General features: G+C 42.9%; 1 protein-coding gene across 2 annotated transcripts in view; it reads left to right on the plus strand.

The window, feature by feature from the left end:
• UBXN2B (UBX domain protein 2B) overlaps positions 1–6,396 on the plus strand; it is a 65,743-nt gene extending 59,347 nt beyond the window's left edge. For both annotated transcript variants that reach the window (XM_073679330.1, XM_073679331.1), the window contains exon 8: positions 1,293–6,396. In XM_073679330.1, coding sequence (XP_073535431.1) covers positions 1,293–1,455 — 163 coding nt within the window. In that variant the 3' untranslated portion in view covers positions 1,456–6,396. The remainder of the gene's footprint in view (positions 1–1,292) is intronic.
• Positions 6,397–24,091: the final 17,695 nt, after the last annotated feature.

Raw genomic sequence — 24,091 nt, forward strand, 5'->3', positions numbered from 1 at the left:
AACTGTCAGCAGTGGATCTTGATGATTTGCTCAAATGCATTTAGTGTGGCAGAATATTCCTCAGACAACTATTAATAACATAATGCCATGACTTTATCTTGTTGTGGTTATTTCATTGTTCTGAATTGTGTGTGTGTGTGTATATATATATATATATATATATATATATATATATATATATATATATATATATATATATATATATATATATATTTATACTTTATTACTTAGGCAGGTGTGGAAAAAATGCTTTCAAAATAGAAGTGTCAATCATTTTTTATCAATTAACAACATGCAAATTGAATGAACAGAAGAGAAATCTAAATCAAATAAGTATTTGATGTGACAACCCTTTGCCTTCACAACAGCATCAATTCTTCATCAACACTTGCACACAGGTTTTAACCCCTTCATGACAGATTACATACATTTACGTCACATGTTGTGTCCCTGACTTTGATGCGTGCTCCGACCCTGAGCCCCCGTTTTTCCACGCCCATGACTACTGATTTGATCAGTCATCATGTTCCTTTAACAGATGCAAGTAGATCGGAGCGCCACCCACGGCTGTTAACCAGTTAAATACAGCTGTCAATCTCTGACAACAGGATTTAACACGCCCACACCGCAAGCGCGCCATTCCTGCCGCACATCAGTGCCCCGTCACATGATCGCGGGGCGCTGATGGGTTGTCATGACAGCCGCGGGTCTGCAGAAGGCCCCCGTGTCTGTCATTATGATACGCCTGTGAACGTCGGCCCGTGGCTGGCGTTCATAGAAGATCATGATTTCTGCTATACATAGCAGTGATGAAGCCCTGCTATGTGTAGCACAAGTGATCGGATGATCGCAGGTTTAAGTCTTCTAAGGTACCATCCGCACATTGGAACGCGTGGAATGCGCATCTACATATGCAGTAATGCGTAATCCATGCCTTCTAATGCAAGTCAATGGCGGCGAAAACGCAGCACTTCCGCAAAATAATTGGTAGTGCTGCGTTTTTTTCCGCAATGACAATCCGCAGCGGAAATTTCCGCAGCATGTGCACAGCGCATGCGGATTATCATTGGGGAACATGGCAAACCTTCTACCATGCGTTTTTTTAAGTGTTTCTGCATTGTTTTTGCCGCTACGGAAACGCTTAAAAAACGCATCGTGGGCACACAGCCTAAAGGTTTTCTGATAAATGTGTTGGGGTGTACTCATTTATCCTGAGCACTGTATATAATTGGTCAACAGTTTGGACGCAATTCTCTTCCTTCTATATATATTCTCTTTTTCTTCCCTTTCAGAATTGTGGACATACGACACTTTATCATTCAGTGTCGCTCAGACTTTGCACAGACTGATTTTGTGCTGGTGACCACATTTCCAAACACAGAACTTACAGATGAAGACCAGACACTGGAAGAAGCCAATATACTCAACACTGTGATTCTTCAGAGAATGAAGTAATTCTGCCCTCACATTTCCTGTGGCTGAACAAATATTTAAGTGCCATTTTCTGCCTCCAGCCAGTAGGGCTTTTATATTATTGTGATTATGCATTTATCATACCTCCATCAGTGATTCGTTTTTTTTAATGCATTTTTTCTTCCTGGAGCCAATGATATAGCTTTTACAGACCGTCCTATTTTATATTGCCAAGCATGATATATAGATCAAAGGCAACTGTGAAGTTAGAGGACATGTATGAAGATAAAATAATGAAGATGCATATATAGTATAATATATTTTCTTAATATAGAGCTGATCATACATATAATGGGTGCAGATGGGAAATTCCTTATTTACATTCCAATTGAAAAAGTTCTCAAGTCAATGAAAGTGGGATGTAATACAGCAGATCAGGACTTTAGTACAATAGCCAAGTGCACATATTAAATGTGTGGACCACACTTACAGTACTTCTCCTGCCTCCTCCAGACTGCACTTGGAAAAATGGTGGCATATTCCTGTACTGTTTTCCCGTCCACGAGTTTTCCAGTATACAATGTATGTGTGTATGCATGTGTGTGTATGTATCTATGTATTATATTTACATTGGTCAGCACTATCAATACCACTAGTATCAATAGCATCTGTCACAGGTTTGAGATATTAAATAGCGTCAGGAAAAATAGAGGTTATGAGCAACTTTGCCAATGGCTAAATTGGGTAACTGGCCAGGTCACAGAATCTCCAAAGCAGTAGATTTTATGGGGGTCTTCACAATATGCAAGAAGGGTGAAAAGGTAAAAAAACATAATACTGCCAATGATTTTTGGGTTTTAGTTTTATGGTGTTAATATTTTCTTTTAGACCGAACTTTGTAAAAAATATAGAAGTATATTGATATTTTCTAAGACATTACTTATTATTTTTTTGCATAGAGCTGAAAGAGGGCATATTTTTTGTTAGGCGAGCTTTGGCTTTTATTGGTACAATTTTGGGGTTTATTCAATGTGTTGAACCCATTTTATTAAATTTTTTTAGCATGTGAGATGATGAGGGGACCTGTACCTGCAATTGTTTAATACTTCAGAATTGCAGTGTATTGGCAGCAATAGTGGCCTTCAGTACCATGGCTTCCCACTGGCACCTCACAATTGTGTGCACACATATCGAAATTATTCAAATGCCTCTGTCTGAGTTTGAAAATGGCTGAAATCTATCAGTAATTAGAAAGCAATCCTGCCACTTAGTGAAAAATATTATCAGTTCAACTAATGGCCTGTAAAAAGGTGTCTCATTACCAAGGTTCCACACAAGAAGCATCTCATGATGGGTAAAACCAGTGCGCTGTCTCAAGACGGTCACAACCTTATTGTTGCAAAACACACTGACTGCATTGGTTACAGAAGAATTTTTAAACTACTGGAGATTCCAGTGAGCATTGTTGGGGCCATAATCCAGGAGAGGAAAGAACATCATTTCACAATGAACCAGCCACAACAAGGTGCTCTGCGCAAGAGTTCAGGCAGGAGTGAATAGAATTATAAGAAGAGTTGTCTAAGAGCTAAGGACCACCTCTGGAAAGCTATAGAAAGACCTGGAATCAGCAGGTACAATTGTTTCAAAGAAAACTATCAGTAATGCACTCAACCACTATGGCCTGTATGCTCGCTCACCACGCAAGACTCCATTGCTGAACAAAAAGCATGTTCAAGCACGTTTAAAGTTTGCTCAACAACATTTAGACGAACCTGTGAAATACTGAAAGAATATATCTGGTCAGATGAGACCAAAATTGAACTCTTTGAATGGCATAATACACACCACGTTTGGAGGCCTAAAGTCACTGCATCTCACCCCAAAAACAACATACCAACAGTGAAGTTTGGAGGTGGAAAAATCATGGTGTGGGGCTGTCTTTCAGCATATGACACTGGCAAACTTCATATAATTGTAGAAAGGAAGAATGGACAACCGTACAGAGACATTCTTAATAAAAAAAAATCTGCTGCCATCTACCAGGATGATGAAGATGAAACGAGGGTGGACATTTCAGAAAGACAATGATCCCAAACACACAGCCAAGAAAACTCTCAATTGGTTTCAGAGAAAGAAAATAAAGCTGCTAAAGTTGCCCAGCCAGTCCCCTGACCTGAATCCAATAGAAAATTTATGGAAGGAACTAAATCTCGGAGTTCATAGAAGTAGCCCATGGAACCTTCAGGATTTGAAGAGTGTTTGTGTGGAAGAATGGGCCAAAATCACACCTGAGCAATGCATGTGACTAGTTTCTACATACAGGAGGCATCTTGAAGCGGTCATCACCAACAAAGACTTTTGTACGAAATATTAAATATGAAAACCTCCATCATGCTAAATTCATATCACAACTGCTGAATGACCACACATAGCATCTTAGGACCAATATACAGGAGCCAACCGTGGCTTTTAAATGACCACCAGTTTACACATGCCAAGGAACGTTCTATGCACATAGAACAATTGTAAATACGATTGTTCTGTGCCCTTAGAATAACATATTACTAGCGGCATATATCTTGTTTACAGAGGGCAATTAACTGCCAAAAATGATCATTTTTAAGCTGGCTTAAAAATCATGACATCTGATTAAACGTTTTGCTCATTCATCAAGTGATTTCCATCAAGTTAAGATGGGCCTATCTTTGTGAATTAGTGATTCAACGTATAAACGTAAACACCTGGAAAAGGGTACAGTGAAGCCATCTTATAAAGATAGAGAACAAACTTGAGATATGCTGAGCCGTGAGGAAGGATGAGTGTGTGTGTGTGTGTGTGTGTGTGTGTGTGTGTGTGTATATGTGTGTGTGTGTGTATCTGTGTGTGTGTGTGTGTATCTGTGTGTGTGTGTATCTGTGTGCGTGTGTATGCATAGCAGAGAACATCCAGGTAAGCAATGCTCAGAAATGCCAGGAGCTGTAACATGAGAAGTTTATTCTTCCAAGACTCCCAGGATATTTGTTTAGCGGGAAGCCAAAGATTTTTCTGTAAATTACAAAAATATAAATGTTAGGCTTATACCACTGATGATAGAAATGCACTCGTGGGGCCACTGTGAGCCAGGCATGGGGTGGAATTTCATCTGTAGGTCACTGCTCATAGCATTATTGGTTGTAACACATACAAATGCTTTTGGTGGATTTCTTTGCATTTTACTGTAAGCTCACAATGACTTCTCAATATGAATCATTTTCAGTTTTATTGTCCAACTAGAAGTTGTAGTTGGAAAGCCATAATTTTACAACATATTGGGATAGTTTAAATGTTAGATATTAATGTACTATAGTAAGTAAATTAAGTAAAGAGGACCTATGAGCTCCTTGTAAATACATAATTCCTCAACAAATAATTTCTGAGAGCCCTCCATTGTGCCATCCCGCTCTTATTCCACCTGGAAATATATGAATAAAGTGGCAGTAAGTTGTGACCATGACACATGGTAATAGGTACAGTAGGTCTCCACCAAGTCTGAGACTGTCAGCAGTGATAGGGTCATGCACCTTCCAACATTGTCCAGTAAAAAAGTTATTCCTACATTTCCAGAAAGAGCTCACAGGTCCTTATTAACATGTTTTCATCTTTGATTATACGACGCACTTTATTATTAAAGGAAATCTGTCAGAAGATTTTGCTATGTAATCTAACAGCAGCATAATGTAGAAACCTAGACCCTGATTCCAGTGATGTGTCACTTAGCAGTTATGACAGACTCACAGTTTTCACTGATGCGGATTTAGCAGAGGTTGGAATGTTGATGCCGCCCGCTGATTGGCAGCTTTCTGTGTATAATGTACCGTATTTTGTGGATTATAAGACGCACCGGACTATAAGACGCACCCCAAATTTTGGGGTGGAAAATAGGGAAAAAATGTTTTTCACATAAAATAGTGGTGCGCCTTATAATCCGTTTTAACGGTAGCTTACCTGGGGACAGCGGTGGTGGAGCGGAGTCACTGCTCCAGGAGACCAGCGGCGGCAGGAGTGGGGCAATTGATATCTCAGTAAACAAGATCTTGTCTCCCGAGATCTCAATCTGCGCATTTTCTCGAAGCAAAAACTGAATGGGAAAGGGGACTCCGCTCACCGGTGCCGACATCTAATGAGCACGTAGGCACTGCAGCTTCATCGCACTCCTGCTGCCGCCGGACTCCTGAAGCAGCGACTTTGCCTCCTGTGACCCCACTCCACCCCCACCGAACCCCCCCCCGATAAGCTCACTTTGGATTATAAGATTCACCCCCATTTTCCTCCCAAATTTGGAGGAAAAAAGTGTGTCTTATAATCCGAAAAATACAGTATATTAACAGAGAGCTGCTAATCAGTGCTGGAGGTGGGGTTGGACCATCAAGCACAAGGCAGCTAGTCAGATAGTGATATTCTGCTGATTAAACACTGAATTTATTGAAACCGATTCACACAGTCCAGTAAGTGAGAAATCACTGGAGTTAGGGTCTGAGCTCCTACACCATACTGTTCTCAGATAACAGAGCAAAAACCTGCTGACAGATTGCCTTTAAATACTGTGTACTTTCAATGAAAGGCACACACCTCGTTGGAAATACGTTCATGAAATATGCTCAAGACTACTTTCCTTGTGATGGCTGTCATCTGACATGTACAAAAACGTGTACAACCAAAACATGGAGGATACCCTAGTAGCAACCAGTAAGGGTAAAGCTAGCATTTTTTAATAAAGCATTGTGTTGGTTGATTTAGATACAGACTCTTTCTTTGCACTCGTTTTCATACATTAGACTTTATGTTTAGTTTATTTTTTATTGATAGACGTGCTGTAAAAAAGAACTGAACTCGATGCACTTAATAGATAATACAATAAATAGATAACAACCACAGATTTTTATTAAAGTTGCTTAGCATGGACATGATTGTGCAGTCTGATTTTTACATTTACAGTATATTATTTCTTAGATTGTACTAAATACAAGTCCATTTGCCTTTTTGCATATTCACCATTGTATTATTGCATCCCCCATTGTGCATAAACAGTAACCTTGTATATTTGTTCAAGAACTATGCTGCTTAAAAAGAAACTTTTCAAATATTTTACAGTTTATTTTCATTTGTCTTAGTGTAAAACGTGCATCTGTTGTTGTAGCACTATAATAGGATAGGCCATTAATATTTAATCTGTGAGATCCAATCGCTGATTAGAACTATGAAGGACCAGGGCTATCCTGCATGCAGCGTGTCCGGTTCATTGCTTACACCGGCCGAGCGGCTTGTCCATACAAGCCTAGTACTGCGGCTGCTAATGATTCAGACATTCTAAGCTGTTAAAATTCTGCCTTTGACCTTATTTGAAGAATCTCAGTTGTTTTGTGCTTCAAGCACCTATAGCCTTCAAGTCCTGACAAAAGAGCCATTTTAACTCATAGGGCTAATATATTGGCTACCTCGTAAAGTCTGTGACACTTCCCTCTTGCAACCAATCAATATGAGAACCCTTTTGATCTCCATCCCTTATACTTTGATACATAAAATCATTCCTAAAACCCATCATACGTGATCTTATATGTGAGGCTAATGAAAATGTAGAGTCCATGTGGGTGGAGATAAGGGGAGCGAGAAAGAATAATAAAATACTGATAGGGGGTTGTTATAAGTCTCTAATATAATGGAAGTGGCAGAAAATATCCTCATAAATCAAATAGATGAGGCAACAAATCAGGGAAAAGTTATTACTATGGGAGACTTCCGCTACCCCGATATAAATTGGGGAGCAGAAACCTGTAGGTCCAGCAAAGGAAACATGTTTTTAACAACAATGAAAAACAATTACTTTTCACAACTGGTTCAGGACCCAACAAGAATGTGGCACTGCTAGACCTAATGTTAACCAATAGGCCAGACAGAATATCAAATATACGGGTTGGGGTTACTTGGGTAATAGTGATAACAAAATAATACATTTTTATGAATTGTAAGATGGCCGCCGGACAGGTTCTTGAGGGGAGATATGTATTATAGAGGTTGGTAGCTTCGGTAATGTAAACCCGGGAAAGCATACTCCAGCACGTATAGTGCTGAGAGGGTTAATAGGGCGTTTCAGGGCCGGGTTTTACGAGCAGTCATAAGAGATGGGTGGGAATGGCTGCATACATATTCCCACCCCAGGGGTGTGGTTTGGTAAATAAAATGGCGACCAAGCGTCTCATTCAGTGTCTGTGACTGGAGGTGTGGAGACCTCCAGGGTGTTTTTTGCTTAAAGGACACCGACCTGAGCGGGCGAACTCGCACTACTGTATGGACAGTTTATTTTCTGTTTTTCCACTTTGTGACGGAAAAGTCTGTTTTGTTTACTACTAAAGTGCGGTTTATGCAGTTATAGTAAACCTGCCTTGGACATTTTAAAGAAACCAGTTTCCTGTGCCTACCTCAACCGCTCCTGAGTGAGTAAAACCCTACAATTGGTGCTAAAAGCACTAGCACGAATCCCGAGGGGCAGTGTGACTGCCGCAGAGTATCGCATGTACTGGGTGAAAGCGACTGCAGGAGCAAAATCCAACAACATGGAGGAGCTGATAAAGCAACTGGTGCAGGCTAATCTCTAACAGCAACAGATATGGCAGCAGCAGCACAAGCAGCAGATGGAACTCCTAGCCGAGGGAATCCGTGGCAGGGCCTGCACCCCACCTCCTACTCCAGGGGATGACTCACACGTAAGGAAGACGGTAAGAAGAGCCTTACAAAAGATGACCCCGGGTGATGACATCAAGGCGTTCCTGACGGTTTTTGAGAGGGTGGTGGAGTGGGAGAAACTGCCTCCGGAGCAGTGGGCGAAGGTTCTGGCGCTATATTTAACAGGGGAGCCGCAGAAGGCCTATTATGACCTGGCCTTGCAGGACGCAAAAGAGTACGCCAAGTTGAAGACTGAGATTTTGGCGCGCTTAGGAGTGACTGTCAGGGTGCGACGGGTGCACCACTGGGCCTTTTACAGTGACAAACCTCCCCAGTCCCAAATGTTTGACATCCTACACCTGGTCCAAAAGTGGTTACAACCTGAGGCTTCCTCCCCAGCACAGATGGTGGAGAGGGACATCATGGACTGTTTCCTACACTCCCTTCCGAGGCCGGTGCAATAATGCCGATGACCTGGTGGGATTGGTGGAAAGGTACCAGGCGGTCGAGAGTGCTTTGGGGAATCAAAGGGGTTGTAGCATCTCCATACTGGGGTTTCCAAATAGGGGCTGACACCTAAAAGAGGGGAACAAGAGCCCAGGAAGGGTCTGAGTTGCTGCCAAAGGCCCATCCAATAACGTAATTTGTTGGAGATATCACATCCCGGGTCACATAGCCACCCATTGCCTCATAACCAACGAGCCAATGGACTGCAGCATATTACGGCGCTGGTCGTACTTTGCATATCCCCCCTGCAGTGCTAGCCCTCAACCAGGCGAGGGATCGCAGGCATCGCCCGTATCAGTGGATGGAGTGCAAATGACTGGTCTGTTGGACTCGGGGAGTTTGGTAACCCTAGTGAGGGCCACAATTCCTCATCGGCTGATTCTGGGGAAAAAGGTGGGCGTCTGCTGTATCCATGGGGACGCTAAGGAATACCCTGTGGCCCGAGTGTTCATAGACACAAATTATGGCTCCCAGTCCTATGAGGTGGGTGTAGTCAAGGACCTATTGCACCGTTATAATAGGGCAGGAGTTTGCCTTGTTTTGGGACTTGGGGAAAGGGAGGACATCGGGTTGTATGGACAACAGCCAGGTCTCTCCTAAAGAAACGAGTTCCCTATGTGTGTGTTTGTGGTCCATGAGGATGAGGCAGCGTCCCCAGAGGCCAACATCTCTGAGCTGGAGGTGTCCGGAGGAAACTTTGGAACCGCCCAACTCAGGGACCTAAGTCTAAAAGGGTAATTTGATAATGAAACTGTTCTTAAGGGTGTTGCTCAAGAGTTGATGGCTGACACCCGATACCCGTACTTTTCTGTAAATCTGGAGTTACTATATCGGATTACCAAGCTCAGAAGGGAGGTATTCGAGCAGTTACTAGTGCCAGGACCATACAGATACAAGGTGTTAGACATGGCCCATACACGTGTTAGGTGGTCATCTGGGGGTAGAAAAAAAACAGGAAAGGATTCTCTAGAGGTTCTATTGGCCCGGTTGTCACTGAGAAATTGTAAATTATTGTAGGTCATGTCCCAACTGCCAGCTGACCTCCCCAGTGGCTCACTTCCATAGTCCCTTAGTGTCGTTGCCGATCATTGAGGTGCCATTTGATCGCATAGCTATGGATCTAGTGGGACCCCTGGTCAAGTCTGCCAGAGGGCATCAGTATATCCTGGTAGTACTGGACTGTGCTACACGGTACTCTGAGGCCGTACCACTACGGAACTCCTATGCAAAATGTATAGCCCGTGAGTTGGTGTACATTTTTTATAGAACGGGGTTGCCTAAGGAGATCCTAACAGACCAAGGGACTCCATTTATGTCAAGGGTGATGAGGGAGTTGTGCAAAACCCTGCAAATCACACAACTCCGGACCTCCGTCTACTGTCCCCAGACAGATAGCTTGGTAGAAAAGTTTAATAAAACCTTGAAGGCCATGTTGAAGAAGGTCGTAGAGAAGGATGGCCGAGACTGGGACTGTCTACTGCCGTACCTTCTATTCAGAGAAGTCCCACAGGCCTCTACTGGATTCTCCCCTTTTGAGCTGTTGTATGGCCAACACCCCCGTGGACTCCTGGACGTAGCAAAGGAGACCTGGGAGGCGGAGTCTACACCCTACAGAGTGTAATCAAACATGTGGCCCAGATGCAAGATAGGATTGCAGAAGTGATGCCCATTGTGAAAGAGCACCTCATCAAAGCACAAGAGGCACAGTCAAGGGTGTACAATAGATCAGTGAGTGTGAGACACTTCAACCCTTGGGATCAGGTACTGGTGCTGGTACCTACGGTGGAGAGCAAATTCCTGGCCACATGGCAGGGCCCATACGAAGTAGTTGAAAAGGTGGGAGACGTCAACTATGAAATCCACCAACCAGACGGAGAATGGCGGTTTTGCAATGACTATAGGAAACTGAATGAGGTCTCCAAGTTTGATTCGTACCCAATGCCCAGGGTAGATGAGCTGATTGAAAGGCTAGGGCTGGTACATTACCACCCTTGACCTCACAAAAGGGTATTGGCAAATTCCAATGTCCCAAGATGCCAAGGAAAAGACGGCCTTTTCAACGCCAGATGGTTGTTTCCAGTACACAAAGATGCCGATTGGGTTGCAAGGAGCTCCAACTACCTTCCAGAGAGCCATGGACCAGATCCTAGCTTCCCACAAGAAGTAGGCAGCGGCCTACCTGGATGACATCATGAGCTATAGTCAGGATTGGGGAAGCCATCTGAGCAAAGTCCAGTCGATATTTGATGCTCTACGAAAGGCGGGGTTTTCCATCAACCCAAAGAAATGTGCCATGGGCATGGAGGAAGCCAAATATTTGGGCTATGTTGTAGGCAGAGGCGAAATAAAGCCCCAAATAAATAAAGTTGACGCGATCCAGAGTTGGCCACAACCTCTCTCAAAAAAGCAGGTCAGGGCGTTCCTGGGCATCGTGGGCTACTTTCGCCGGTTCATCCCTAAATTTGCCATGATAGCCGCCCCTTTGACAGACCTCCTTAAAGGGACAAAATCGGCTATAGCTAGGTGGACTCCAGAAGCTGAGACTGCCTTCCAGGAACTAAAGTTAGCCCTCTGTAAACAGCCAGTGTTGGTGGCACCGGATTTTTCTAAGGAGTTTTTGGTCCAGACGGATGCGTCAAATACCGGGCTGAGTGTCGTCCTATAACAAGAGATGAACGGGGAAGAGCACCCCATAATATATTTAAGCCGGAAGCTGACATCTTGTGAGAAGAATTACTCCATAATGGAGAAGGAATGTTTGGCCATCAAGTGGGCATTGGACACTCTAAGATACTAACTCTTAGGCAGGAAGTTCAGGCTGGTGTTAGACTATGCCCCACTAAGGTGGATGAGAGAGAAGAAGGGGAACAATGCCCGAGTGACCAGGTGGTTTCTAGCTCTTCAGGATTTTAGCTTCTATGTAGAGCATAGGCCTGGGAGACTGCATGGCAATGCTGACGCACTGTCGAGGGTCCACTGTTTGATAGCGGAAGGTGTCAAGCCCCCCGGCTTTGGGCAAAGGAGGGGTATGTAAGATGGCCGCCGGAGAGGTCATTGAGGGGAGATATGTATCATCGAGGTTGGTAACTTTGGTGATGTAAACCTGGGAAAGCATTCTCCAGCACGTATAGTGCTGAGAGGGTTAATAGGGCGTATCAGGGCCCGGTTTTTCGAGCAGTCATAAGAGATGGGTGGGAATGACTGATCACATATTCCCACCGCAGGGACATGGTTTGGTAAATAAAATGGAGACCAAGCATCTCATTCAGTGTGACTGGAGGTGTGGTGACCTCCAGGGTGCTTTGGTTAAACGACACTGACCTAAGCGGGCGAACCCATACTACTGCATGGACTGTTTATTTTCTGTTTTTCCACTTTGTGCTGGAAAAGGCTGTCGTTTTGTTTACTACTAAAGTGCGGTTTATGCTGTTATAATAAACCTGCTTTGGACATTTTAAAGAAACCGGTTTCCTGTGTTTACCTCAACCGCTGCTGAGTGAGTAAAACCCTACAGTATCCTTTAATAAGATGTATAGTAGAGGGGCTACAAGGACACCAAACTTCAGGAAGGCAAATTTTCAACGGCCAAGAGATAATTTCAGTGCCATAACTGGGACAAGGTCCTGATAAATATAAGTACACAAGGCAAACAGGACACTTATATAAGCATCCTGAATAGGACCTATGCACAATATATAGCTTATGGGAACAAACAAGCTAGAAATAGGAGGAAACCACTATGGCTAAATAGCACTGTAAGGGCTGCAATAAATGATAAAAAGAAAGCGTTCAGAGAATTAAAGCAAGAGGGCAGTGACAAGGCATTAAATAATTATAGAGAAAAAATAAATTGTGTAAAAGCAAATCAAGGCAGCAAAGATTGACACAGAGAGACTCATTGTCAAAGAATGTAAATATAATCCCCAAATATTCTTCAACTATATAAACAATAAGAACCTCAAAAATGATACTGTTGGCCCCTCAAAAATAGTCTGGGTGAAATGGTGGAAGAGGATGAGGGAAAGCTCAATCTGCTAAACACCTTTTTCTCTACAGGATTTATATAAGTTAATCCCATCACAGATAACATGATCAGTAATACCGTAAATTCTCCATTAAATGTCACCTTCCCAAGAGGAAGTACGGTACCGCCTCAAAATCACTAAAGTAGTCAAATCCCCCGCCCCAGATAGCATACACCCCCGAATACTACAGAAATTAAGTACAGTGATAAACAGTCCGTTCTTTTTAATATTCACAGATTCCGTAACAGGGTCTGTACCACAGGACTGGCACATCGCATATGTGGTGCCAATATTCAAAAAGGGGACAAAATCTGAGCCTAAAAATGATAGGCCAGTAAGTTTAACCTCTACTGTGGGTAAAATGCTTGAGGGTTTCCTAAGAGATGCTATCCTGGAGTATCTCAATAAGAATAGCCACATGACCCAGTATTAACATGGGTTTATGATGGATCAGTCCTGTCAAACTAACCTGATCAGCTTCTGTGAGGAGGTAAGCTCCAGACTGAACCAGGGAAACACACTGGATCTTGTCTATATGGACTTTTCAAAGGTGTTTGATACGGTGCTACACAAAAGGTTGGTACATGAAATTAGAGTAATGGGACTAGGGGAAAATATGTGTAAAGCCACCTTCACACATCCATGTCTCCGGTACGAGTGGCATCTGTGTTCACACGTACCAGAGACACATACGCAGTCACACCCATTATAATCTATGGGGCATGTTCGTGTTATCACAAGGACCGTGTCTCCGTGTGAACCACATGTGTGTACGTGTGACACACACGTGTGTACGTGTGACACACGTAGACATGTCATTTTTTTTCAAGCATCACGGATGGCAATACATCACTCGTGCACACGGATGACATAAAGTGTGACATCCATGTGCCGTCCGTGTGACATGTACCGAAATGGAATGCAGAATAGAAATGACAGATGTTTAGGTGTTAAAGATGTGCAGGGATATAGATATGGGGTAAATAGTTGATAGATAAATAGATAGATATGGGGTAGATAGATAGCTAGATACATATCCGTGAGATATATAATTAGTGCCTTGCGTGTGTTGTTTACTGTACATGTATTAAGCTAATAAATTAAGCAAATGACATGAGGACCTCCCCATTTTTTATAACCAGCAAATGTAAAGCAGACAGCTGTGAGCTGATAATATAAGTCTGGGAAGGTCCATGGTTATTAAGCCCTTCCCAGCCTAAAAATACCAGCCTGCAGCCACCCCAGGAGTGGAGCATCACATTAGATGCCCCAATTCTGGCGCTTTGCCTCGGCTCTTCCAGATTGCCCTGGTGTGTTTGCAATCGAGGTAATGATAGTTGGGGTTGATGTCAGCAGTGATTTGTCAAAAATCATAGCTGGCATCAAGCCCTGTGTTAATAATGGAGAGGTGTCTATCAGACACCCCCATTACTAAACCAGTAATGAAAAAAAAATCTGTAGCTAATGAGCTGGAACTCCAAACACCATCAACATTTAAGGCTTTCCAGCAAAGAAGGCAGTGTATATAGCCCTTCCCAAGAAAGGCAGACAGGGCACACCTGTGAAGTGAAAACCATTTCCGGTGACTACCTCTTGAAGCTCATCAAGAGAATGCCAAGAGTGGGCAAAGCAGTCATCAAAGCAAAAGGTGGCTACTTTAAAGAACCTAGAATATAAGACATATTTTCAGTTGTTTCAAACTTTTTTTAAGTATATAATTCCACATGTGTTAATTCATAGTTTTTATGCCTTCAGTGTGAATGTTCAATTTGTAAAGTCATGAAAATACAGAAAAATCTTTAAATGAGAAGGTGTGTCCAAACTTTTGGTCTATACTGTATATGCAAAAAAAAGTTTATTGAACATGGATATACAATATAAGCAAAGAAAGGTAAGAAAAGACAAAAGAACCAGCAGCAGTTGGAGAGAGACCAAACAGGCTGTGGTTCAGCAGAAAGGGACAACGACCACGCAGCAAGAGGTCACCGGATCAAGTCCCGAAACCAAGGCATGAGAGTATCCCCCCTTCTACGAGGGGCCACTGAATCCTCAGTAGCCCTCACCATCTGATGTTGCTGATGAAACTCTTACCAGGTGATTCGCATGAAGATCCTCTGAATTAACGGAGGAGTTATCTTCAGGACCGTAACCCTTCCGCTTGATGAGATACTGTAAAGGACGCCTGACCTGCCTGGAACCAGAACTCCATACTCCCGATCCTCCTCCAAATTCACCTTAATTATCCCAAGCCACAGGGAGTTGAAAGACAGGGGTTTTCCTACGTCTGCGCTTGGTACCTTTTTTGGCCCAGTCACTGGTTGCTGAAATACCCTTTTCTATCTCCTTCCTCACTTTAATTAATTGGGAAGTCTCTCCTCCACTGGGTTAGGCAAATCAGTGGCAAAGTCCATGGACAAGGCGAGAAAAAACCCACTGGGACTTGACGTGAGGTTTTAGCCCTGGTAAGAGGCTCTGCAATTACAGACATACTCCTCAATATCCTTACAAGCATTCTGAATGCATTGTCTGAGATCTGTCTTCAGAGCACCCTCCAACACCCCCTCACCAAGAACTTTGACTGTTTTTTGTCCCTCAATTCTGGGACAATGCTGCAAGACAAAACATCAGCCTTATCATTGTTGGATCCGGGGAGGCAAGTTATGGAAGCTAAGGATTTCTACAGACATCTAGAAAAGTGGGAGTCATCACATGACCTAACCTCTTGTGTCTCCCAATTGATAGCCAGATTGTGCTTACATAACCATGGGAGGCCTAGCACTAACTTGGCAGGTAGAGTAGGTAGACCCATAAATGAAATGGACTCCTCCTGACCTTGATGGTAAGGGCCGCCGTCACCACTCGGCGCACCCGGGCAAGTGCTGGGGCCCTGAGCAAGCAGGGGGGGCCCGCTCACCGGCACGCTGTGGGGCCCATGAGTCGGGAGAGCCTGGTGCCAGTGCCTGCGAGTGGGCCGCCACTTGCTTAGGACCTCGGCACTTACAATACTTACCTCTCCCTGTTCCACTGCAGCTCCAGTGTCTTCTGCGTCTCTGTGACGTCTCAGGGCTGAGGGCGCGATGACGTCACTACAGCGCTCCCTCTGCTCTGTACAGTTACAGTGCGGAGAGCGGGCAGATACTGAGGAGTCCGGAGCACTACATGCTGTATGGAGCAATATTTGGGGGCCATACTATATGGAGCACTATATGGGGCCCATTCTGTGTAGCACATTATATGGGGCCCATTCAGTATGGAGCGCTATATGGGGCCCATTATTGTGTATGGAGCATTATATGGGGCCCATTATTCTGTATGGAGCATTATATGAGGTCCATTATTCTGTATGGAGCATTACATGGGGCCAATTCTGTATGGAGCATTATATGGGGCCCATTATTCGGTATAGAGCATTATATGGGGCCCATTATTCTGTATGGAGCAATATATGGGGCTCATTATACTGTATGGAGCAATATATGGGGCTCATTATTCTGTATGAAGCAATATATGGGGCTCATTATTCTGCATGAAGCAATATATGGGGCTGATTATTCTGCATGAAGCAATATATGGGGCTCATTATACTGTATGGAGTACTATGTGGTGCCCATAATACTAAATGGAGGACTATGTGGTGCCCATAATACTGTATGGAGAACCATATAGTGCCCATAATACTGTACAGAGGACTATACTGTCCGGTTTAAAATGAAAACTTTTGAATCCCCCTGTCATAGAAAATATTAAGGATTCCTTTAAACCCCGCTTTCCCCCTCTTCTATACCATTTGTCAAAGGAGAAGAGCTAACAATCTATGGAGCTGTACGTATGCAAATAGCAGTACAAAAGAAGCCCCTCTCTTCCCCTTTCCCTTATCAACCATCTGTCAGAGTAAACTAGGCTCTATGAAAATTTCAGCACACAGGAGAGGTGGCAAACTCAAGTGGCACAGGCCTGTGATAAGTTTACACCTGGGTGAGGAGGATGCAGCTCATTTAAACTTCAAACACCACTCACAATAGCCAGGACATTTCCAGCGGCAAACTCCAGGCTTTTCGGCACCGTCATGAAATATGGAATATGGGAAGTTCTATGATTCTGATAATAATGGGACACATATCTTTAGCAGCAGGGTCAGCTAAGGAACAATATGCTTATTTTTCCATAGCTGTATGCCCCTCCGGTGAGCTGTGGCGCAAAAGTACCAGAATAACGGACTGCAGCTATGCCATATATAATCTGTAAGGAAAGGTAAATTCAAAATAAAGAATATGGCGTCACTTGCAAGCTTCTGCGATCAAGTGTTAAGTTATCCCAGAAGTTAGAGATTTTAATAAAAATATGAAGGCTGGAGCCCAGCCCACGTGATGTCATCACAGGGGTTGTGTGGGCAGGTCCCCCCTTCGACATAAAAGACCCAACCGAGGATGGGTCAGTACTGTTTGCCGGGAGGTACAGTGGTGGCCAAAAGTATTGGCACCCCTGCAATTCTGTCAGATAATACTCAGTTTCTTCCTGAAAATGTTTGCAATCACAAATTCTTTGGTATTATTATCTTCATTTAATTTGTCTTCAATGAAAAAGCACAAAAAGAATTGTCCTAAAGCCAAATTGGATATAATTCCACACCAAACCTAAAAAAGGGGGTCCACAAACGTATTGGCACTGTTTGAAAAATCATGTGATGCTTCTCTAATTCGTGTAATTAACAGCACCTGTAACTTACCTGTGGCACCTAACAGGTGTTGGCAATAACTAAATCACACTTGCAGCCAGTTAACATGGATTAAAGTTGACTCAACCTTTGTCCTGTGTCCTTGTGTGTACCACATTGAGCATGGAGAAAAGAAAGAAGACCAAAGAACTGTCTGAGGACTTGAGAAACCAAATTGTGAGGAAGCATGAGCAATCTCAAGGCTACAAGTCCATCTCCAAAGACCTGAATGTTCCTGTGTCTTCCGTGCGCAGTGTCATCAGGAAGTTTAAAGCCCATGGCACTGTGGCTAACCTCCCTAGATGTGGACGAAAAAAAGAAAAATTGACGAGAGATTTCAACGCAAGATTGTGCGGATGGTGGATAAAGAACCTCGACTAACATCCAAACAAGTTCAAGCTGCCCTGCAGTCTGAGGGTACAACAGTGTCAACCCGTACTATCCGTCGGCGTCTGAATGAAAAAGGACTGTATGGTAGGATACTCAGGAAGACCCCACTTCTTACCCCGAGACATAAAAAAGCCCGGCTGGAGTTTGCCAAAACTTACCTGAAAAAGACTAAAACTTTTTGGAAGAATGTTCTCTGGTCAGATGAGACAAAAGTAGAGCTTTTTGGGAAAAAGCATCAACATAGAGTGTACAGGAAAAAAAAATAGGCATTCAAAGAAAAGAACACGGTCCCTACAGTCAAACATGGCTTAGGTTCCCTGATGTTTTGGGGTTGCTTTGCTGCCTCTGGCACTGGACTGCTTGACCGTGTGCATGGCATTATGAAGTCTGAAGACTACCAACAAATTTTGCAGCATAATGTAGGGCCCAGTGTGAGAAGGCTGGGTCTCCCTCAGAGGCCATGGGTCTTCCAGCAGGACAATGACCCAAAACACACTTCCAAAAGCACTATAAAATGGTTTGAGAGAAAGCACTGGAGACTTCTAAGGTGGCCAGCAATGAGTCCAGACCTGAATCCCATAGAACACCTGTGGGGAGATCTCAAAATGGCAGTTTGGAAAAGGCACCCTTCAAATATCAGGGACCTGGAGCAGTTTGCCAAAGAAGAATGGTCTACAATTCCAGCAGAGCATTGTAAGAAACTCATTGATGGTAACCGGAAGCGGTTGTTCGCAGTTATTTTGGCTAAAGGTTGTGCAACCAAGTATTAGGCTGAGGGTGCCAATACTTTTGTCTGGCCCATTTTTGGAGTTTTGTGTGAAATGATCAATGATTTGATTTTTGCTTCATTCTCTTTTGTGTTTTTTCCTTGCAAGCAAATTAAATGAAGATAATAATACCAAAGAATTTGTGATTGCAATCATTTTCAGGAAGAAACTGAGTATTATCTGACAGAATTGCAGGGGTGCCAATACTTTTGGCCACCACTGTATATATTCTTTAAGCAAGGGGTCACGTTCGCTGAACGGGCATTGGAGCTCCTCTTCTCCCTCTAAACTGAATCGTCTGCGATCTTTTTAGTAAGTTCTTCTTTAATCCTATTTTATTTGTGTAACTGTATATTCTGTATTATAAATGTCCCCCTTTGTAAAACTTTTGTATATTTTTAATAAACACTGCCTCCCTTTTGGATTAAATATAAAATTTAATAGTCCTGTTATCGTTCCATAGCCATATACGCTACCAGAAAGCAGGCGTCTGATCAGGCATGTATTATATTTTAAAGCTGATCGGGGGTGGCAGCGAATAATCGTAATTGGGGCTATCGTGAAGCTAGCAGTGACTGTACGGGGGCATAAACACATATTCCATGTGTTGGAATCCAGAAGTGTGTACGCCATACGCTCTCTGCTCGCTTGCCGATAGCTATGTAGTGAGTAATCGGGATCGTGTGCGCGCAAATCCCTGACAATACTCTGACAATCCTGATAAAGTGACAGCAGCGGTGGATCTCCCCAGTGTCGTCCCTGTGAATCCCTGACTCCCCCCAGGACACGCACTGTGCTCTGCAAAGATTCACCAGTTAAATCTTTGTCATTGTACTATACATATATTTCCCTGCCGTATCTTGAATCGTGGTATGTGTTAAACGGAAAACTTGGAGCCGGCCCTGTTCATAGTAACATGACTTTGTGAAAGAGGATAGTTATCAATAGCAGAGACTTCAATAGATAGATTGAGAGAGGAGAAATCATAATTATAATCAACAGCGAAGTCATAACCAATTAGATGTAAGCCATCATGTCCGAAATCTGCCTCCAAAATCCTTGACAGAATTGACTACAATGAGCGGCATTGTTCCAAGAGGTCTCTACTGCCCAGCGTCTAAACTGTGAGCAGTAGTCCTCAACTCTATGGCCTCCCTGAACCAATTTACGGATTTTGGATTCAGCAACAGCGACTTTGTCAGGGTCGTCATAGATGAGGCCAAGAGCTCAGATAAATGCCTCAATAGAGGAAAATGCCGGGGAATCCTTGGGCAAAGAAAATGCCCAGGTATATGGATCCCCATGGAGTAAAGACAAAATAATGCCCATTCGTTGACTCACCCAGAGGAGGCAGGATGGAGGCGAAAGTATAATTTGCATGAGGCAGAAAAAAATTGAGAACTTCTATCCCCTTTGAAGCAGTCCAGAACCTACACACTCACACTGATAACGTACAAACCGGGAGAGACGCAATACCTAGACTCAACATGTCAGACTAGGAAAGTCCCTAATCTGACCCTGATTTGTCCCTTGCCTGACCGCGGAGGTTGGCACCCTAAGATTACGAAATGGCACCCTCACTCAACGTTGACTGACCCTGGATGTTGCACTCTTACTATAGACAATGTGCAACATCAAAGCAATAATAACTATATAAAAAAATACACATAAATTAGAGGCGCAGGCCTATGAACGTGTTCACACAGGAAAGACGGAGGAAAATAAGCGGAACCAAAAAACAAACGCAACATGTGGAAACCTCCCAGACCCTAAACGAAGGAGAAGGGAAAGGGTGGTAGGGAGGAAGACACACAAACAGACCGTAAGAAAGCAACTAAGATTACTAAAACAAAATAATCTCTAGCTAAGGAGCTAGAACTCCAAACACCATCAGAAGAAAACCAAAGAAAGGAAAGAAAATACAAAAGAACCATCAGCAGTTGGACAGAGACCAAACAGTCTGTAGCTCAGCAGAAAGGGAAACTGACCACGCAGCAAGAAGTCATCGAAACCGAGGCATGACACAAGTTATTTATGGTGTTTGTCAAAAGCCTTGTCAGAACCACATTATTTTACTAATTCTTGTTAAAATGATTTTTTCCTTGTCTTACCATGATCCATTCCTCTAATCTCACAAGAGCTATAGGTTTGGTGTAAAAGTTTAATCTTTGGCATGCCGCTGAAAAGGGTAAGAAAGAGGTGAAAGGCTTCTGCTGCATACAGTGGCCACATAGCCAGAAACAAGATAGCGAGGAGGACAGGGGGGCATGGCTGATCTCTTTGAACACATTCAAGATTTCTTTATGAATTTCTTAGTTTGTCATTTTAAGTGTGATTTAAAGGGTTTGCCCACTTTGTCTTTTTTTAACAAATGTGTTGGGGACTTGATTTTGTGGCACTCAATAATTTATATGTATTGCAGGTTATACTACTTTCCTTGTTAGTACAGGCTTCCTCACAGACTGCATAGAGTTTCTGTTCTCAAAATGGGTACTGACAGAGGGGCATGTGACCATATTTGTCCATCACTATCCTCCAATTAAAAAACACTGCACATGAGAGCTGTCTTTCAATCCAAGAAGATTGACGGACAGGTTTGGTAACATGCTCCTCCATCAGCTGCCATTATGTGGAGAGATCATCTGTGCAGTCTTTCGAGAACGGCTGCACTAACTAGTGCAGGAGGATGACCATTGATACTTATATATTGGTAAGTGCTTCAAAATCATGTCTCCAGCACATCTGTTAAATAAATGTAAATAGGATAGCCCTTTTAAGAAGTAATTACTCTGTTTAATTCCTGTGTTCCTTTTAAAACGTTATCACAAGCCTGTCTTCAAGAACGTTATTCAAGCCATACAAGGCAAGAATATGATGTGAAAATCTTGACTTAGCTCTGTATCTCCACTTTGACTTGATAGAACTAATTAGCCAATGGCTCAGATGGCCATTAAATGTCATGAAGAGAACTATCAGGATGTAGCCTTTGAGGAGCAAAAAAACTTCCAGGGGATTCCCTTTAATTTTTTTTTTTTTGCAGTCTGACTTGTGTTGGTTTTCTACGGTAAGAGACTTTAAGTGTATGAATAAGGCTTGCAGTTTTACATTTGTTGTGAGCGTATTATTTGCCACTGTTAGGGTCTGTTATTGAACAGCACGGACTGTAAGCTATGGTGCAGTGGAGTGGGACTTGCTGAACGGCACGTGGATTAGCGAGGACCAGAACAGCAGGGTATGCAGGAAGGCAGATAGACAAGCATAGCAGGAAGCACCGAAAACAGAACCAGATGTGCAGATACAAATGGGAACAGTATTTGTAGATGCAATCTGATAACTTGCTTGCGGCGATTCGGTTACACAGGAATAACAGATGTACAGTCATGGCCAAAAGTCTTGAGAATGACACCAAAATTATATTTTCATATGATCTGCTGGCCTCTGGTTTTTATTAGTGTTTGTCTGATGTTTATATCACATACAGAAATATAATTGCAATCATATTATGAGCACCAATAGGTTATATTGACTGTTAGAATGAGTTAATGCAGCAAGTCAATATTTGCAGTGTTGCCCCTTCTTCTTCAAGACCTCTGTAATTCTCCCTGGCATGCTCTCAATCAACTTTTGGACCAAATCCTGACTGATAGCAGTCCATTCTTGCATAATCAATGCTTGCATTTTGCCAGAATTTGTTGGTTTTTGTTTGTCCACCCGTCTCTTGATGATTGACCACAAGTTCTCAATGGGATTAAGATCTGGGGAGTTTCCAGGCCATGGACCCAAAATCTCTATGTTTTGTTCCATGAGCCATTTAGTTATCACCTTTGCTTTATGGCAAGGTGCTCCATCATGCTGGAAAAGGCATTGTTGGGCACCAAACTGCTCTTGGACGGTTGGGAGAAGTTGCTCTTGGAGGACATTCTGGTACCATTCTTTATTCATGGCTGTGTTTTTAGGCAAGACTGTGAGTGAGCCTATTCCCTTGGCTGAGAAGCAACCCCACACATGAATGGTTTCAGGATGCTTTACAGTTGGCATGAGACAAGACTGGTGGTAGCGCTCACCTCTTCTCCGAATAAGCTGTTTTCCAGATGTCCCAAACAATCGAAAAGGGGATTCATCAGAGAAAATGACTTTGCCCCAGTCCTCAGCAGTCCACTCCCTGTACCTTTTGCAGAATATCAGTCGGTCCCTGATGTTTTTTCTGGAGAGAAGTGGCTTCTTTGCTGCCCTCCTTGAAACCAGCCCTTGCTCAAAGAGTCTCTGCCTCACAGTGCGTGCAGAAGCACTCACACCAGCCTGCTGCCATTCCTGAGCAAGCTCGGCACTGCTGGTAGTCCGATCCCGCAGCTGAAACAGTTTTAAGATACGGTCCTGGCGCTTGCTGGTCTTTCTTGGGTGCCCTGGAGCCGTTTTGACAACAATGGAAGCTCTCTCCTTGAAGTTCTTGATGATGCGATAGATTGTTGACTGAGGTGCAATCTTTGTAGCTGCGATACTCTTCCCTGTTAGGCCATTTTTGTGCAGTGCAATGATGGCTGCCCATGTTTCTTTAGAGATAACCATGGTTAACTGAAGAGAAACAATGATACCAAGAACCAGCCTCCTTTTAAAGTGTCCAGTGATGTCATTCTTACTTAATCATGACTGATTGATCACCAGCCCTGTCCTCATCAACACCCACACCTGTGTTAATGGATCAATCACTAAAACGATGTTAGCTGCTCCTTTTAAGGCAGGACTGCTATGATGTTGAAATGTGTTTTGGGGGTTAAAGTTCATTTTCTGGGCAAATATTGACTTTGCAAGTACAGTAATTGCTGTTAAGCTGATCACTCTTTGACATTCAGGAGTATATGCAAATTGCCATTACAAAAAATGAAGCAGTAAACTTTGGAAAAATTACTATTTGTCTCATTCTCAATACTTTTGGCCATGACTGTATAGGCAATCTGGTAACTTGCTTGCAGAGATGCATTTACTCACAGGAACAGAAGAGATGCAAGCCCTGAGGCTGGAGCTGTAAAAGATGCAAAAGACACTAAAGTATTATATAACTGTAATGTTTTGTAGCCCAATATATAAGGACATATGTATGCTACTTTTGTAGCTATATTGATGGCCAAAGAAGCCATCCACAGAGCAGATGAAGAATGTACAAACAATTCCAACATGATTAACTACTAAGCAAGTATCTGCTAGGTGTCAAAGGTAGTGAACAATTCTTCGTGCAATGTTCCTACATGATCATTGGCTAAGCAAGTAAAATCATTTGCTTCTATCTATTGTGTATAGCCAATTTTAATTAAACCAAGGGAATTATTTTATTAACCACAAGCTGCCTACATTGTGTGTCTAATACAGTTAGCAGTTAAATACATGAGGCCAGCTTCCAAAGGACAAAGGTGCTGGTTGAAGGCCTTCAATAAATTTTATTGCATACTTAAAGAAGATAATGTGGGAATTCCCTTTAATCTCAAGGTTTTACAGATATTCTATTATAGAGGACTTTGCATTTATGATATTACTGATTAAAATAATTGCATGAATATGTTATGTGTTACTGTATTACAACT

The sequence above is a fragment of the Phyllobates terribilis genome, unplaced genomic scaffold (genome assembly GCF_046119375.1).
Source record: "Phyllobates terribilis strain yellow unplaced genomic scaffold, ASM4611937v1 Scaffold_4__5_contigs__length_816908805, whole genome shotgun sequence".
NCBI classification, from domain to species: Eukaryota; Metazoa; Chordata; class Amphibia; order Anura; family Dendrobatidae; genus Phyllobates; species Phyllobates terribilis.